The sequence below is a fragment of the Eschrichtius robustus genome, chromosome 17 (genome assembly GCF_028021215.1).
Source record: "Eschrichtius robustus isolate mEscRob2 chromosome 17, mEscRob2.pri, whole genome shotgun sequence".
In the NCBI taxonomy this organism is placed as follows: Eukaryota; Metazoa; Chordata; class Mammalia; order Artiodactyla; family Eschrichtiidae; genus Eschrichtius; species Eschrichtius robustus.
In genome coordinates, this window is record NC_090840.1 from 85262035 (window position 1) to 85280396 (window position 18362).

Consider the following 18362-nt stretch of genomic DNA (forward strand, 5'->3'; position numbering starts at 1 on the left):
CGTGTGGAAGGAGTGAAGGCGCGAAGGACCGCCTGAAGACCAGCCGCCGCAGCTCAGAGGGGACGGTGCCCCCAAGCCCTCAGTTTCTTTGCCCTCGTGGCAATAGCCTCTGACCTGCGAAGGCTCTTCCCTCATTTTCTGGTCTCTCTCACACAGGAGGTTCGAAGAAGCTTGGAATAAAGGACTCCTTGTCTTACTTTCTTGGCACAGTGTGATGCGCAATGAGTGTTTGTTGAATGAATGAGTGGGAGGACGGACCGGTGGATGAGCAAAAGGACGCGGCAGAGCTGGTTTGTGCATGGCCGGCCGTGGCCAGGCCTGACACCGAGGCGGGGACTCGGCTCTGGAGCAAGTCTGGCTCACGAGGAGTGGACGCGGTGGGGAGGCCCCGCCCTGGCCGCGCCAGGAGCCCTTGGCCCAGAACCCAAGAGCCCCTGGGCCTCCTGCTATCTGTGCTGACCGAGCACCGTCCTCCCAGCTGTTCCACTCGGTCCAGGCTCCAGAGCGCACGCCTGGGGCCAGGCCTCGCCTGCCCAGAGCCCGGGGACCTGGAGTGGGCGGGGGAGACCTCCTCCAGCACCCTGGAGGCTGGTGCAGGAGCAGCCACGGCCTGTGTGTCACCCCTCCCTGTAGACCCTGCTCCCAGGAGGCATCGTGGAGGACTGGACGCTGCCCGGCTCCCCAGCTCCAGCCGAGGGGCGGGCGCTGTGTCTGCTGGCAAGCCTGCTCTCCTTCCTCCACGGAGGCAGGGGGCTGGAAGTGATTAACTCGCAGAGTCAGGCACTCTCTGAGAGGTGGAGGCTGGACGGGATGATCTGTAAGAAGCCATGCTGCTCTGGCAGTGCAGGACGGTATGGGATCGCACGTACGTGAGTGTGTGTGCTTTCCCTGGCTCACGCGCTCCAGGGCACGTCCAGCCTCCGGGCACTGCTCTCTCTGGGGATGACCGTCCATCCTGCTGCCTCTTCCTGCTGGGGAGTCCCATCCTCCGACCTGTGTCCACAGGAGGCGGAGCCAGGCACAGGCTCCTTAAGTGCCCTTTGGGTGGGCCAAGTCTTCTCGTCCCCAGCCCCGGCCTCTGCCACGCAAGATGTGGGCATCCCGGCCTGGCCGAGTCCGAAGGGCCAGGGTCAGCCTCCTTCAGCCCCGGGCCTCCCCTCAGGCAGCCGCTCTCCCAGTAGGCCTTGGCCATCGGCAGCCCCCAGATGGCCCGACTGCCCTTGCTAAAGCAGCTGCACCAAGACCTCCCCTACCCCTCAGGGTCTCCAGCACTTCCAGGTGAGCCCAGGTGTGTCATGTGGGCCCCAGTAGCCCGCCCTGACAGCCTGGCCAGCCTCAGCCCCACCCCGCCACCTCCCCAGTACCCACTGCATGAGTGTCAGTGGTCGGGAGCCAGACCTGCCTTCCAGCCGCAGACCAGCCCCAAGCCGTCTGCTCGGGCAGGACCACTGGCCCTGGAGCTGGCTCCTCATCAGTTAAGGACAGAAAGCTGACAGGGGACGGGAGCTGGGGGCTGCGGTCAACTGGGCACTCAGAGGAGAGCGGCCCATCTGTCCACCCACTGCTGCCCGCGTGAGTGCAGGCGGCCTCTGAAGGTCTCGACTCCTCTGCACTTCCCGGCCAGGCCTGCAGTTCCAGCCCTGCTCTTTGGAGGTAGCCTTGAGCGAGGAAGAAAGGGGGAGGCTTGAATGGAAAGCCATGAGCTTGTACAGGTGCTGCTGCCCACTGTAGCAGAAGTCAGAGATGAGCTCAGAGGGTGTGGCATGGGCTAACCCCAACCCAGTGGTAGTGGATATTCTCATATAATCAGAAGTCTGGAGTGGGCAGCCCAGGGCTGGTTTGGAAGCTCTGTGCCCCAACAAAGACCCTGTCTCCTTCTACCTTCTTAAAATGAAAAAATATATATATATATATATATATATTTTTTTAATACCTCTTACCTCCAGTATTGCTGTTTTGCCTCCAACCATCACATCACCACTCCAGGCAGCCAAAAGGGTGAAAGGGTCTGTGTCAGATGAAAACAAGAGCTTTCGTATAAGCTCTCCCCAGGGACTTTCTATTCCTCATTGGCAAGAAATGGGCCACGTGGCCAGAGATTCTGGGGAGGGGCTCTGTGAAGGGCCACATGGCCACCTCAAACAGAGTCAGGGCTTCAGGGAGGAAGGACATGGGTGTGGATGTTGGGCAGGCAGCTGTGGAGGTAGATGTTATTATTTGTGATGATTCCTTAGAAACCCCCTCTTCTCCCACTTCACTGCCTGACCCTGTCCTCACCTGCTCCCTGGGCACAGCGTCCAAGTGGCTGCTAGAGCACCTTCCCCACACTAAGTTTGCCAGTGTGGCCCGTCCCCCCATTTGACCACGAGCCCTTCAAGTCACCTCTGAGCCCCCAGCACCCCCCCCCCACAGAGATGTTATGGCACGGGGTCAGTGACGGTGCCCTGTGTGAGGACTTCCTGTGGGCTGGGCGCCCACCAGGGGTGTGGACTCTGGGGTCACATCCTCAGCCCCCCTCGACCTCAGCCACAGCACGAGCAAAGTGGACGTCCCAGAGGCCACAGGTAGGGCATCATGATCATTAGCAGTATATTACGGCAGTGACTTTTTTTGCTTCACGCGCATAACCCACAAGTCCTTGCCTGAGTCAGAGCTGATGACAGGCGTTGTTTCTCCTTCAAGGACCACCTTGGTGACCGTGTGAGGTGACAGCTGTGTGAGGGAACGTGGTGGGTATTTCCTCTGGGGGCAGGCTCCCACAGCCTCCATCTCCCGGGGTTGGACAGTCACTTGATTCCTTCACCTTCTCCTTGGCCACCTCTTTGAGGCTGGAATTGTCCCCACCTATCAGCCTTGGAAAGGACCAGCTCACTTTGGGAGAAGCTGCCTCAGCTTCCCTAAACCTAGGCCTGAAGGGGACTTTCGTGGCCAATCCCCCGCCCTCCTCGATAGGAGTCCCTTCCACCAGCCATCGGTTGGTTACCTCCAAGGCCGGGGAACATTACTCTCTCCAGGCACATGAATGCTGCAGGGAGGGAGGTTTGTTGCTAATACATAGAAATATACGGTGGATTTTTGTGCATTGATCTTGCATCCTGCAACCTTGCTGAACTCACTTACTAGCTTTAGGAGATTTTTCTGTTGATTTCTTGGGATGTTGTACACAGACAATCATGTCATCTGCAAACAGGAACAATTTTGTTTCTTCCTTTCAATGTGTATGCCTTTTATTTATTTTTCTTGCTTTGTTCCAGTGGCTAGAACTTCCACCACTATGTTGAATGAGAGTGGAGAAAGAGACATCCCTGCCTTATTCCTGATCACAGGAGGAAAACATTCAGCCTTTCACCCCAGCGGCATGAGGCTGGCTGTCAGTTTTGGGGTTTTTTTTTTGACGCTCTTTATCAAGTTGAGAGCATTCCCCTCTCTTCCTGTTTTTCTGAGAGTTTTTATCATGACTTGACTGTTGAATTTTCTCAACTATTTTTTCAGTATCAATCGATATGATCATGTGACTTTTTCTTTTTTAGCTTGCTAACATAGTGGATTACATTGCTTGATTTTCAAATACTGAGCCAGCCTTGCATCCTGGGAACAACCCTAACTTATTCTCTCCAGGAAAAGAGGAGCGATCCCCCCAGGGAGGCCCGAGGCACCTGAGGTTGGGGTACCAGGGAAGCTTGAGGTTAAATAGGGCCAGGTCTCTGTGGGTGAAAGGAAGCCCATACTCTCGTTTTCTGGCCATCGATGAAATGCACACGTGTCAAAGGTGTTACTTCCTTCACCAGTGAGGGACCCAGGAAAATGTTTCAACCAGTTCAAAGGAAAATCCAGGGAACACACATAAACAGGGAGGAAGAAATGCTGAAATGAACTGACAAAGAGATGCAGCAAGTGTCACGTGTGTCCCGTGGACCAGGATTATCTGTGTGATGGTGGTTTTCTACAACCGGCTGACATGTAAGTAGCTCTGAGTCAATGGAAGGCAGAGGCCACCTGGGACGGTGGTCCACCCTCTCTGGCGCAGTGGAAGGTGGTCCCTGCAGACAGAGGGTGGGGCTGGGGCCCGGGCACTGGGGACGTGGCAGCCCGAGGCTGGGTGCTCTGAACAGCTGGCATCTTGGGGACAGGCGTCTGGGTTAGGAAGTTTCCCACAGGGCAGGTGGCAGAGCCCTCACATCAGGCCTGGTGTCCAAGGCCTGGGGACAGAGGAGGTCGTGAGCAAGGGTCCACTCTGTGGGCTGGGCCCAGAGACCCCTCCCAGACCCCTCCTGTTCAGGTGCAGGGGCGCCTCTTTGGACCAAGGGGTCACCATCCAGGCTGAGGCTACAGGCATCCCTGGCTGAGCCCCTCCTGGTCTTCTGGGCCAAGCCCTGGGGCAAGAACAGAAGGGCCACACCACCCCAGGGGAGAGACCGGCCAAGCCTGTCCATCAGGGTGCCCAGGCCTTGGGCATGGGGTCATGTGGTTTCCTCCATGTGGAAGGGACAGGGCAGCCCCCCCAGGGCCTGAAATTCAGATGCCACCCTTCTGCCCCAAAAAGATTCTGGTAGAGCTGGCCTCGGGCTAGGCTCTGGAATCTGCATCCTTAACCCAAGCTCCGGGAGCTGAAGTGCCTATGAGCGGAGTCCCTGTACATTTGGGGCCAGAAACCCCTCCCCATGGCTGGGAGCCCCTGGGTCGGGGAGACTGACCCCAGGGGCAGCTGAGCCCTGAGTGCGGAGGGGCCGCTGGGGAGGCCGGCCAGAGTCCAGAAGGCAGGAGGGTGCGGAGAGGGAGGGCCAGGTGTGACAGGACGGGCCTGCGGGCAGAGCCAGGGCTGGGCACCCCCTGTGCAGGTCGGGGAGGTGGCACCAGGCTGCCAGACTCCCCTCCAGCCCCACACCCCAGTCCGATCTGGGAGGGACACCTCTGCCAGACCGTGTGGAATTGGCCTCAGGCGCTGGAAGCCAGGAGAGGGGGTGACCTGGCTGCAGCCTGGCGCCCCAAGGTGTCCTCAGTCACTCACTGGCAATAACCGCTCAGGGCCTCGGGCTCTGGAACGGCACCCCCGCGGAGATCCTGGCCGCCTTGGAGCCTGGGCAGGGCCTTTCCCAGAGCCTGGAGCCCTCTGGGGTCCCCAGGTTGACAGGTGGGGAAGCCAGAACTCCAGGGACCCCCCAGTACTCAGCCCTCCCCCAGGGCGGTCAGGGTCAGCAAACCAGGTGCCCCCCACTGCCCTGAGGTCTCCCCTGGATGGCCCTGCTCCCCACCCATCCCCACCTTTCGAAGGAAGCTCAGCCCCAGGGGTGGTCCTGTCCTCCCCACTCTGGGCGAGGCAGACAGCACCGAGAAACAGAAATAGAGTGGGCCGAAACTGTGATTTAAAATTTTCTAGTAGTCACACAAAAAAATAAAGAGATGAATTAATTTTAATCACATTTTATTTAACCCAGTATATCCAAAATATTACACAGTGTAGGGAGTATTCCAGCCTCCAGGCAGATGCGATCAGGATGGCCCCTTGTCAGGTGTGCAGAGCTGGTTGGGGGAACATGGCTGATGGCACATCACAGGGAGGCACAGCCCTGCCGTGGGAGGAGACCCCGTCTACTGGCTGGCTCTTCAGCATCCCCACCAGCCCCTGCGGCCTGCATTCCATCCCCAAGCACCCCATCCACTGGCTGGGTGGGCGGGGTGGGAGGCGGGGTAAAGGGAGGACTGAGGCAGCCGCTCAGCAAGGCCCAGCCCCGCCCTGCCCAGCCGGCTCTCCTCTCCCACCCACGCAGCTCATCGGGACTCCAGGCACGGAGCTCCCAGGTGGGCGGGAGGCCAGATGACAGGCGGGGGCTGCTGTCAGCAGTGCGGGCACCGACCCCCGCTTCCCCCACCCCCATCCTGGCTGGGAGCCCCTCTCCCCTCAGCTCCCCTGAGTCCAGTGGCCTGTGTCCCGGGAGGGCTCTGGCCATTTGACAAAGGCCCCCTCCCCTCCCCGCCAGTGCTGCCGTGGCAGGGATGGGGAGACGGAGGAGGGAGGAGGGGAGCCAAGGCAACAGCAAGGACTGGTCCTCAGTGAGTCTGTGGGGAGCCGGGCCAGCGTCCCGGCACTGAGTCTGATCGTGACCATGGCCTGCAGGGGAGACAGGCCCAGCACCATCACAAAGCCACGAAAGGGAAAGAGCTGGTTCAGCCAGGGCCGCCCAACTCCCCCAGAGGCCAAAGGAGAGGGACCTCAGCGAGGGCAGTGGGGACAGAGCAAAGCTGCTGCCGTGGCCTTCCTAGACGGTGATGACCAGGCTGATGTCAACCGGGGCCAGGATGGTGACAACCAGGAGGAGGCAACCATGAGGAAAGGGAGGGTGGCAGTGACGGGGCTGTGCCCTTGGTGGGGATGCTGGAGAATCACAAGAATGTGGTGTCTAGTAACCCCCTCCCCCTCTCTGGACCTCCTGATCCCAATCAGGAAACCTCAGGGACCTTTCTGAAGCCCCGCCCACCATACACACACTTACAGACACACACATACATGCGCACACACACGCTCCAGACGCACACACACACGCTCCACACACACACACATGCACACCCACAGACACACAGGCACACACACAGGTGCCCCGAAATCTGTCCATCAAGGATGCTGTGGTACCACAGCCTGGTTCCCATAGCAACACCTAGATGGTGGGGGAGGGGAGAAGAGTGGAAATGCAGAGGAACACTAAATAAAGAACAACAACTTTAAAAAATGAGCACTCAGGGAGAACTAATCTTGGAGGGATGGCCCAGCCCTGGGCTGAGGGCACCTCTGCCCGTCACTACCACAAACGCACTGGCCAGCTCTGGCCGCAGAACGGCACTGCTGGAAGAGGACAAGCTCTCATGCAACGTGACTGAGTCTGTCATGGGGGTGGCCAGGCCAGGTGTGTGGGAGGGGTATCCTGAGGGCAGGAGGGATTAGCTGGTCTTGGGGGCCTGGAGTGCCAGCCTGGGAGACCTCTGCTGTCCCTGCAGTGGGAAGACCGGCAGGACTGGAGCAGGGCTGTGATGTGGGTGGCTTGTCAGAGGTGACTTATTTGCTGGGCTCACCTGGATGAGAACGTGCATCACGGCGGGCTTCCTAGAGGAGGCAGCCCAGGCGTCTGCCTGCAGAAGATGGAAGGATTGGAGCTGTGGTGGGAGCAGTGGGCTGGGGGAGGGCGTGACCAAGCGAAGCCGCCAGGCAGTGCATGGGGTCTGCACAGGGCGGCGGGGGGATGGGGTGGAGCAGGTGAAGGGCCTTGAAGACCTGCCAAGGGGGCCCAAAGGAGGGTACCAGGGGTACCTCAGGAGAAGGGTTACCAGACAACTTCAGGAGTCAGATCTGAGGGGATGCATTGTGGTCTGGGGGTCAGGAGCTGGAATCCTGGGTGGGTGCTGGCCCCAGATCCTTGGGTGTGTCACCTGCCCCCCACCACCGGCTGAGACGCCTCATTCCATGTTCCCTTCCCATAGGTACCTCCAGCCCAAGGAGGGACTTAGAATCCCAGCCCCAGCCTGCAGTGTGGGCGCCCACGCCCCATCTGTTCTCGTTGGGGAAGCCCCGCAGAGCAACGGGCTTTCCTACACTTGCTAAAAGGAGCAAACCCCAGGTGAGGTCGCCTCACAGACTCCAAGGAGCAGCAGGAGCACAGCTTTCCTTCTTTCCAAGCACGGGGCTCCGGCGGATGTGGGGGTCTGAGAGGACCGCAAGCCCTTGCTTCACCCAGGGATCAGAGGAGAGCAGCGCTCCTGGTCCCCAAACCAGGTCTGAATCATCACTGGTGAGAAGTCATTGCACAGATGGTTCCGGTGCACCTCCCGCACCAGGTGGTTTCTGAGGCTATGGGGGCACGAGAGGGGCTCATCGTCTGGGACCCCCGGTCCCCTCTGATTGGGAGGTGTCAGAACTTCCTGTAAGGCCCTCCTGGCCTTTGTTAAGTAGAGCCAGCGTCTCCCACAGCGGACAGACCAGAGTGATCAGAGGAGGTTCTCTGACCACCAGGCCTGACACCCTCCTTCCAGGGCAGGTACCCCTCCTCCCCATTTCTCCTGAGTGCAGAGAGACAGACTAACATTTTCCAGCAGAAATGTACGAAGCACCAGGGCAAAACAAAGACAAGATAATTACGGGGATAACAGAGGCTAAAAATAGCCTCCTTCACAGCCCAGACTCCTGGCACGGAAGATGCCAGACAATCCAGCAGCAGGAGCACGGAGCCCAGGGCCCTCCGAGGAGAGGAGGGGCAGACCCCCGGCATGTGCAAGGGCCAGGAAGGGGTGCAGGGCTGGCATGGGGGCCTCTGTCCTCAGGGAGGGACCACCAGGACAAGGAGGGATGGGATGGGGAGGACCCAAAAGGTGACATCAAGGGTGGGGTGCAGGGAGGTCTCCGTGGAGGAGAGGACGAGAGCAGGGCTTTGGAGGATGAGTAGGAGTTTGGCAGACAGTGGCCATTCCCTGCAGAAGGGGTGGAGGCGGGAGTACCGTGGGCAGCTCCCAGTGGGACAGTCAGAAAGGCAGGCAAGGGTGGTGTCGGAGGGGGCCTCCGAGGTCCCTGGTCTGAGCCATTTGGTGACCCTCAGCGTGGGGAGCTCACTCCGTCCTCAGGAAACTTCTGTCTTTGGGGAGCAGCCTCTAAGCAACACTTTCCCCCCATGGGCGACCTGAGCCAGGCTTGGCGTGCTCCGTACGGGGCTACGGCTCGGAGGCAGGGCAGCGGCTGGCCCCTGCCCCTGCCCTTTCCAGCTGAGCCCCAGCTGCCTTCAAGGCGCCTTCATGGCTCAGAGCCAAGCTTGGGGCTTAGCCACGGACGTGGGGGGGGACAGACCCCTGGCAGCCCTGGGCCTTTCTGGTGCTGAGCTGAGGAGGCTTGCTTGGAGGCCCCCGAGGTGGCGCCGCGCCCGAGGTCCAGGGCTCCTCCACGGAGAGCAGTCAGAGCAAGGAGGCGTCCTGCCGCAGTGCCTGGTGGCCAGAGGTGGGCGGCAGGAAACAGCTAATGAGAGCCAGGCCGCGGGCAGGGGCCTTTGGGAGAGAATGGTGGCGGAGGTTTGCTTCTAAGGGATTCTGGAAGGACAGTGCCTGGCGGGATGCGGGGGGGACCAGAGGGCAGGAGACAGAGGAGGCAGAGGCAGAGGGGTGGGTGTGGAAGGAGGGGACAAGGGGGGATGGGGACAGCTGCAAAAAGGGGGCTGGGGAGTAGGCGTCCCCTTCCACTGCGGGGCCCTGGGGGCTGGCTTGGAACTGGAGTTTCATCCAGAGGCCCTGGGAGACATTTAGAGAGCTGGGCTCAGGACCTTCCTGGTAGCGATTTTATTCTTTAAAGATCTTTTTATTCCAGGAAAGGGGTTCCAGGAAACAGAGCAATGCAAACCAAAGGCACAAGCAGACCCCAGTGGGAAGTCTTATACGGTGGCATCTCTGAGGGGAAGCGAGTGTGTGGTGATGGTAGATAGAATGAGAGAAGCTATTCGAAATCCCAGGAAGAAACAAAACGTTGTATAAGAAAGGAGAACTAATTCTCTGGCCTGGAAGATGCCAGGTTGGGATAACTGAACACGGAATATGAAGTTAGCAGAGATGGCGATCTGACCTCCTGGGGAGAGGCAGGAGGTGTGCCGCTCAGGGACGGGTTCCATGATGCCTGAAGCTGGCAGATGACTAGTTCTCTGTGGCAGGTACAGAGAAGACACGGAGCCTCAGCCAGCTTGCCCGGGAACGGGCCTGAGCGGGGGTGCGGGGGGAGCCTGGGGCCGTGGGCTGCGGGGAGGCCAGGACCTTCCTAGGGTCCCAGCCGCAACGGGGCCATCGTGAGACGGGGAGACCCAGGCTGGGGGCAGAGCCGCAGCTTCAGGTGGGCAGGTGGGTGCAGAGAGAAGAGCAGGACTGGCCAGCCAGGGTGGGGGGCTTGGAGAGAGCACCCCTGCCCTGCCCACGGCTTCCCACTTCCACAAAGGCCACGCCGCCAGCTACTCCGCAGCCCTGGGGTCTGGCTTCAGCTCCTGCCCTCAGGCCATGCTGCTCTCCCGAGGTTCCCTGAGGTGGGCCCAGGGTCAGCACTGGGACTATGGGGTCCTCTTAGGTGTTCCGAGTGGCTAAGAGAGCACAGCTAGTTTGGATGGGCAGAGTGACGCTGGTTCAGGGTGACTGACAGAGGGCAGGTGGGACCCAGAGGATGGGGCCCGAGGAAGGAACGCTGGCTCCCTCGGCCTTCTCCCTGGCCCACGGGCCAGCCCGAGGCCAGCAGAGATGCAGAGGAGGACGTTTGGTGCACCTGGGGACTCCCTGCTTCTCTTGGGCCTCAGTTTCCCCGTCCATAGGGGAGGCCATTCCAGCTCTGAGGCTCCATCACGGAGAGGAGTGGTAGCTGAGGGCCAGAGGAGCCCCCTCCAGCTGCTGCCCTCACATCTGGGTCCCCCCAGAGCCGAGGGCTGGGCGCTGGGGCTGCCTGGCCTCCTTCCTGGAGGAAGCAGGCTAATGTATGCCACCCGCCCCGGCTGCTGCAGAAGTGGGGCGCCAGCTGGGAGCTCGGCAGGCAGCGTGGGAGAGCCCCTGGGCGGTGCTGGCGGGTCTGCGGGGGCCCCTGGGTGGGGACCGGAAGAGAGGAAGAGGCACGAGGGGAGCCTTGTAATTTGGGCCGGTGGGCAGGCCGGGCCAGGGTCAGCGACTGGTCAGAAGCAGGGGTCATGAGTGGCCAAGGGGAGGGGTCCGTGGTGACCAGGGTCAGGGGTCAGTGGGGACAGGGTCACTGGGACCGGGAAGCACATTGTCCTCCCGTAGACAGTCCTCTGACCCTCAGCAGAGCCACTGCAAACTCAGTGCCTGCCTCTTTCTTTGTCCCCAGCAGGAAGAGAAGCAGGCTTTAAAGCAGCAGCCGCAGTGGTAGAACCAGCTTGGATCTCAGAGTCAGGCACATGTGGGTTCAGGAACAGGCCTTCAAGGAAGTCAGTGTTTTGAGCACATTCCAGGAGGCATGGAGGGCAGAGAATCCTGGGCAGGTCCCCGCCTCTCCCTGAGCCTCAGTTTCGGTGTTGGGAAGGTGGGGCTGTGGAAAGGGGCCCGTCGTGGGTGACCCCGTCATGGGCGGAGCCCGTCGTCGGGCCACCCCAGCAACTCCTCTGTGCCACTTCTCTGCCGGCAGAGTTGGGTGCTGCACCCCAGTGTTGGTAGTAGGGGAAACCCTTGGCCTGGAGGAAGGCAGCTTCCTGGGGGTGGGGAAACCACAGACGTCCCAGGAGGGGGCAGGGCCCACCCAGAGAGACAGCAGTGCCCTGGGCCCCTGAGCTCCGCTGCCCAAGCCAGACCTGCCCCAGTCCCCTGGGCTGGCGCACCTGGGGGCACCTGAGGTCTCACCGTGGGGAGTGGCTTTAGGTGTCCCCAGTCTCCTGCCTCCTGTCTCAGGCCCAGACAGCTGGGCGTGGGCTCACTGAGGCAGAGAGAAGGGAGAGGGCCGGTGGGAGGCCCAGGGGAGGCTGGAGCACACATCACACCTTGGACCCAGAGCTGCCCACCACCCCCGGTGAGGTGGGCCTCTGGAACCCTCAGGTGGGCGAGCTACTGGCTATGCGCCCCCCACCCGCAGGGCACAGACAGTCTGTGACACCCCTGGGTGGCCAACCAAGTCACACACAGTAAGACCCAACCTGGAGGGCCATGAAAGCCCACCGGGGGCACGGGGCCCTGCTGACGGACTCGGCTGAGCCTCGCGGGCCTCCGCACATGACATCCTGAGCGCCTGCTCTGGCCGGCACCGTGCCCTTGAACCCTCACATCAGCTACGTAGGCAGACTTGATTTTATAGAAAGAGTGGCCCTGGGACTTGAGCCCAAGCCCACCTGGCTCGGAAGCCCCCTCCAAGCTGGGTGTGCAGGCTTAGCCTCTCAGCACTGCCTGGCACCCCCAGCCCCAGTCCCAGCTCTGCCCTCCTAGGCCTCAGCTTCCCGGCCCTCTAGGGAGGAGAGGAGACCGGGTCTGTGATATCTGGATGTGCAGGACGGGGACGGGGGGGCGGGGGAGGCCCACAGCAGGGAGCACCCCGTCCCGGGGCTTGGGCTGTGGGCTTCCTGATGTCTGCTGGGGGTCTGGCCCCCGACCCACGCCACCCCACCCCATTCCGCCCTCCCACCTCTTTTCTTGGGACACAGAGACACAGAGCTGCATCTCAGATTGCCTGTTCCGCAGTCATCCAATTACAGACAGGAACTTTTTATTAAAAGGAAAAGGCATCTCCAGCTCCCAGCTTTTGATGCGAGCTGTAGTAGTTCTCCCAGAGAAATTACCGACTCTCAGGAATCACCATGGTGCCCAGCGTCCCGTTCCTGTCAATTTCCTTCCCCATGCGTGTCAGCACTTTCATTATTTAAAAAGCATAAAGGAGAAGAACAGGGAAGAGGCGGCCCTCCACCGGGGAGCCTCATACTCGGCCGCCCTCTTTGCGTGCAGGGTGACGCCTTTCCTGGCAGCGGGTGGTTCTCGGCTTCTGCTCGCTTCCGGCCCCCCCAGGTCCCCGTGCGTCCCAGCTCCGTCCTCTCAGCAGGGGCAGCCCCACCCGTGCGGGGGGCGGGGGGCTGAGCTGGCACCGCCTGGCCGGGCACCCCACCTAGCACAACAGCCCCTTCTGAGGGCAGGACCGGCTCCGGGCAGACGACAAGCACCTGTGGATGACCACGGCGGCTGTGAGGGGACTTTTACCCGTCAACCTGGCTGGGCACCGCCCCCAGGCATTCCATCAGACCCTAATCTACGTGTGGCTCTGAAGGTCTTTTGTGGGTGTGACTGACGCTAGATGGTCGGAGAGAATCTGGGTGGGCCTGGGTCAGTCGGTTGAAGGGCCTGAAAAGCAGAGCTGAGCCTTCACCGAGGGAGACATCCCACCTGTGGACGGCAGCCCAGCCCGTGCCTGAGGGTCCCACCTGCCCTGCGGACTCTGGACTGGCCCCGCCGCCCCACGGTCAAGTGAGCCAACTCCTGGGAACAAACTTCTCAGTGTCGACCTCCCCGGGCCTGCTTCTCACCCAACATTGGCTGGTATTGGGTCCGAGCCCCCTCCAGGCCATGTCTCCATCTCTCTCAGGGACCTGGCATCCCCCATGAAGGCAGATGAGGTCGACCGCCCACCCAGCGAGGACGGCCCTCATTTCCAAGGTCTTGGGCCCCAGCATGGATTATATCACTGATGGCTCGCCCGTTTGGCAGACGGGGAACGTGAGGCTCAGAGAGACCAAGCTTATGACCCTGCAGCCAGGACTTGCCAGGGTCCCCTCCCAGCAGGGATCTTTCCCCACCCTCCAGGGATCCAGGGCCTGAGAAGCCCCCCTGGGCCCACAGGCCTCTGTGCGGGCTGAGTCCTGGCAGCAGACGAGTGCCCAGCACCCCCGCCACGCCCACCCCGGGGGCAGTGGGTGGGAGAGTGTACAGGGGGTTCGGGGGCCTGTCCTCAGCTCAGCATGAACAGCAGCCCTTCCCACTCACTCCCACCACAGGCTGTCTCAGGTCCCCAGAGACCCTTCAGTCTAGTCACTGGGTTCTAGGAGATGGCCACCCTGAGCTGCTTCCCTCTGCAGCTTCATGGTGTCTGCTGGGGGTCTGGCCCCCGACCCCACTGGGTTCTAGGAGCTGGCCACCCTGAGCTGCTTCCCTCTGCAGCTTCATGGTGTCTGCTGGGGGTCTGGCCCCCGACCCCACTGGGTTCTAGGAGCTGGCCACCCTGAGCTGCTTCCCTCTGCAGCCCCCCTCCAGCCAGCCCCAGCCGGCAGTGAAACAGCAGCACACACACGCCAAGAAGTTTCAGTGTTTTATTAACAAAATCTTACAAAAAGAGTCTGTCTTCAGGTAAGGTGGCAAGGGTGCACGCAGCCTGGCCTGACATTCAGGGCTTGATCCGCTGGGGGGACGGGGAGTTGGCCACACCCTCTTGAGGACCCTGGGGCCTCCCTGCTGCCTGCGCCAGCCTGGGAGTATGAGTTATGGCTTATGTGCAAAAACAAAATGTGGGGGAGCTGGCAGAGTCACCTGTAAGTGTCACTCCCCCGGAGCTGGGAACCCCCAGGGGACAGGCAGAAAGGGGAACCCCCACCAGGCCTGCTCGGGCTGCAGACACGAGTGGCCGGCCAGCACCAGGGTGTTGGTGCCCTGGCAGAGGCGGGGGTCCAGGCCTGGGCGACGGCAGGGCCCGGTAGAGGGCCCACATGAACCTCAGGAGCAAAGGCTGCCGGCTCTCCTGGGGCTGGGCTTGGGGCCGCCAGGTAGGGGCAGGGGCTCCGGCCTCAGCCCCGGGCCTCGTGGCAAGCTCTGGCAGGAGAGGATGGCTGCGCAGTGGGCAGCGGTTCCTGGGCTGGAGCGAGGCCGGGCCCGGGGTGGCGGCCCTGGGGGCGGGCGGGCCGGTGGGCGGCCAGCGGGGCGGGCATAGCGGCAGGCCCTGGCCCTCACGCTGGCCCGTCTTCACCACCAGCCTCTCGCCGGCCTCAGACTTCTCCTCTCATGCAGGCAGCTTGCAGGGGGAGAGGAGAGGAGACACTGCCAGGCACAGCAGCAAAGGCTCCGCAGGAGCCTTGAGACCTGAAAGGAAGACGCGGATGGTCAGGGACTCAGGAACAGGCCAAGGCCAGGAGGGGCTGCACGGGAAGGACATGCGGTGGACGTCACGGGGCTGCTCTCCCAGGGCTGCTTCTCAGCTCACCCAGAGGACTGGAGGGGGGGGCCTGGGACCTGGGGGCTGGGGAGGAGCTTGAGGGCCCCGTGTGAGGACAGCCGAGGGACGGGGTCTCCTGCCTTACCTGTTGTCACTCTCCTGGCTCCGAGGGCCGGCTGCTGCCTCAGCCGGATTTGAGGACTCAGGCCCTGTGGGACCTTCCGCCTGCCACGGGTGAGTCATCGAGCGGGGCTCGGTCCCTCCCCAGGCTGGCATGAATCAGTGGTGCTGAGGCGAGAGAGAAAACAGGGTCCGTGTGAGAGCTGGCTCAGCAAACTCCCCCAGCCCTGCTCCCACCCCAGCCCCCTCTCCCTGATCCCCGGGCTTTCTGCTCCTTCCCCGCCTCCCCACCATGTCCCCCACCCCCCACCCCATCCCGGCTGCTAACTTGCTGGGGGTGCGGATGCCCCCTGGCCTCGTGGGCTGGCCTGGAAAGTGGGCTTGGCCCGGGGCCCTCCCGGCTCTACGGCGCCCCCTGGCGGTGGTGCCATGGGGCAGGGGCTCACCTGAGGGGCCAGGAGGCACCAGGACGCCAGGTCTGTTGCTGCCACTGCTGCTGCTGCCTTTTTGGCTTCGGCTCTCTTCCAGGGGAGGGAGCCACACTGCCCGAGGCTGGCCAGCTGCCCTGGGCGGTGGCAGGGGTGCCAGTCGGCTACGAGGCAACTGCCAGGAGAGGCGGCTTCCCAGAAGCCCAGGCTCCTGGGGCACTGGTTCCGCCAGAGCTTCCGCTCTGGGGTGTCCCTTGAGCTTGGTGCCTGCTGGCCCGTGCCATCTGGATACTGGGTTTCTGAGTGCTCAGAGGGCCAGGACACAGCAGGACGAGGCCGCTGTCATGGCCTGAGAGTACGGAGGGTGGGGTCGCTGGCCCAGGCCGGCCCATGCTGGGGAAGACAGACCAAGGGAGGGTGAGGGGCAGGGCCCCGCAGGGAAGGGGAGCCCCTTTGCTGTTTGGGGGACGCTGCCCACATCTGAATCACACGTGTCTGTTAGAGTCAGGCTAGGAGGCCGAGGCGGGTGTCCAGCTGCATGAGGACGAGGGCTCCCCCTGCAGGGGTCAGCCCGCTCAAAAGTCCCGGTGGGCAAAGGCCACGGCGGGCAGGCGGGGGGCCGGCGCCCTCTATTCGGGCTGGGTCCGGTCACTGGCTACAGACTCGCTGGTGAGGGCTGGCGTGAGGGCCTCGCTCTCCTCCTCGGCGGGCAGGCGGGGGCCGGCGGGCTCGGCCACCTGCACCAGGCCGTCCTGCACCTCCATGCCCTTCTGGATAAGCTGCTCCAGGGTCCTGGGCAGCGGGGGCCGCAGGAAGCGCTTGAGCTTGGGCTGCAGGGTGCCCACCACGTACTGGATGATCTCCTCTTCCTCGGCATCCACGTGCAGCGTCTGGTACAGGTCCCGCTTGCGCCACAGGAACTGGTCCAGTGGCTCTCCCTGCTTCTGCGGCAGGTCCAGCTCACGCTGGATGGCCTCTCGTGACAGCGTGCCCTCGCTGTACTGCAGGAATTCCTTCTTGAACTCCACCCAGTTCTTCACCGAGCCCTGCTTGAACTCCCACCACTTCTTGGCCGGCCCATTCATGTGGTTCTGGATCTGTGACAGCCAGTACTCCTCAGAGCCGCCCACCTGGCGCAGGTACTCCTCCAGGTGGCTGAGGAACTCCCGCGGGTCCTCGAAGATCTGCGTGTCCACGCCAGGGCTTGGCTGCCCGTCCTCTCCCAGCCCCCAGGGTGGGTACTGCTGGGCCTCCACTGCCTCTTGTCCGGGCAGCTCGCCCGCGGCCGGTGGTGGGGTGATGGCATAGGGGCTGACCGTGTAGTCATAGGTGTCAGCCTCGTTGCCGAAGCTCTCGGGACCCCCGACACCTACGGAGACGGTGTGGCGGGAGGGGTTGCCGCCAACCGGGTACTTGCCGCCCATGGACTCCAGGCGGTCGGCCCACCTCTCCAGCCGGTAGAAGACCTCCCGCCACACGTGCATCTCCCGCTTGACCCAGCGCTCCAGGTTGGCGATGGTCTCCTGGCAGCGGCACAGGCAGGCCTTGATGGACCTCTTCCAGCGCTGTGAGTCGCCCGTGGGCACGTACCCATCCAGGTTGCTCTCCAGCTTGCCCACCGAGCGGTGCAGTCCCTTCAGCTCCCGCTCCACCTGCTTGGACACCTCGGCCAGCAGGTGCCGGTGGGTCCTCCGCACGTGCTCCAGCATCTCGGCCCGGCACTTACCGATCTGCAGGATCACGTTGGGCTTGGCCACCGGCCCGCCGCGGGGCGCGGGGTAGGCGTGGAGGCCGCCGGTCGTCCTGCGGTCCAGCTCCATCTGCTCGCAGGTGGCGGCGGTGCTCGGACAGGCGGCGGGGGCGCAGAGGCTGCAAAGTCCTCTTGGGACCGATGAGGAGCGGCTGGGCGCCGGCTACGCGGAGCTGCGCGTGGTGGAGGCTCCCGCGGAGCAGCGCCTGGCCCGGGCTGGTCTCGGCGGCCGCGGACCCGCAGGACCCGGCACCCGAGCTCTGCGCTCAGCCTCTCAGCCTCGGCCGCCGGCTCTTTATGCCGCCAGCGCGGGCCGTGGGCGGCCCCGTCGCCGAGCCCCGGCTCCCATTGGCCCGGGCGCAGGCTCCCCGCCCGCGCCCCCAGCCTGCCGGCCCGCCTCCCCGCGCCCACGCGCGCTCCCGGCGGAGGGAGGACCCACCCCCTGCACACCCGGCGGCGGCGGCGGCGGGGTGACTAATGCGCTCGCTCGCACCGCCCCCTCCCTGACCCATTCAGCCCGTGGGACCCAGCGACGGTACTGGGAACAGGCCTGCGACGGCCCCCCCCCCGCCCCCCGCCAGCCAGCGCCGGGCAGGGAGGCGCGGTGAGCGCCCCGCTGCCCCCATCCAGAGGTAAGGAGGGAGCCCCTCCCCCGGGCCTCAGGGTCAGCTCCCTCCTGTGTCTGCTGTGTCCTGACTGGGGCGGGGGGCGGGGGCGCTGGGCTCTGCTCTCCTGGGCCGCCGGCCGCAGACCTGATCTTGCCCAGTCCCGGGTCTGCAGGATGTTCAGCCACAGGTGAGACGTGGCAACGACCCCAGTATTCAGACCCTCTTTCCCTTGGGCTGAAGACCTCCAGGAGTTTTCACGTGCACACACACTCGCAGGTGTCATGTGTGAGCTCCCGGACGTGGCTTTGAGCTTCCGTCTATCCCCGCCCCGGGCGCCCTTGCGTCCAGGCCCTGGGCTGGTCCTGCGCCCCGGGTAAGGGACAGGCACCCAGGCCTTGGCTCTCCCAGGGCCCCTGGGCTTGGTGTGGGTGTGCGTCGCCTAGGTGGCAGTAGCTGGACAGGACTGCCCCGTGCCCCGGCTCCCAGGTCTTTGCTGAGGCCCAAGACTTCTCCACTTAGTGCCTCCTGGGAAACCTGGCAGCTGCTCTCGGGGCAGGGGGGGTGGCGGGGGGATGTGGAGGAGACGGAGGGGCCCTCCACCCACCGCAGGGGGTAGGCCCTGAACCCCCAGGCCACAGCGCAACCCGTCAGAAGCTCCAAGACCTCTGGGCGGGAGTGGTGGGGGGGAGGGTGCTGGCAGCCTGATGCAGTCAGGAGAGGTAGAGAAGCAAAACACCATAAAAGGAACGGGGCTCCGGAAGCTGAGATTCCCGCGGGAGGGAGGGAGGCCCCTTCTGCCTCCCTGGCAACAGTGGTGGGGAGGGGCCCTCCCC

The 18362-nt window shown here is 63.1% G+C and overlaps 1 protein-coding gene and 1 long non-coding RNA gene across 2 annotated transcripts; both read right to left on the bottom strand.

Moving 5' to 3' along the window:
* Positions 1-14415: 14415 nt before the first annotated feature.
* On the bottom strand, positions 14416-15631 carry LOC137750922 (uncharacterized). The gene is made up of 3 exons (XR_011070640.1): positions 15190-15631; positions 14769-14911; positions 14416-14550 (listed from the first exon to the last, which is right to left on the bottom strand). It is a non-coding gene; the product is annotated as an uncharacterized lncRNA (long non-coding RNA).
* Positions 15632-15800: 169 nt separating this feature from the next.
* On the bottom strand, positions 15801-16991 carry ARC (activity regulated cytoskeleton associated protein). Its single transcript, XM_068526022.1, has one exon. It carries the CDS (start codon positions 16989-16991, stop codon positions 15801-15803), a length of 1191 nt encoding a protein of 396 aa, XP_068382123.1.
* Positions 16992-18362: the final 1371 nt, after the last annotated feature.

Excerpts from the sequence above, each read along its gene's own strand:
- ARC (XM_068526022.1), bottom strand. The coding sequence starts at position 16,991 with ATGGAGCTGGACCGCAGGACGACCGGCGGCCTCCACGCCTACCCCGCG.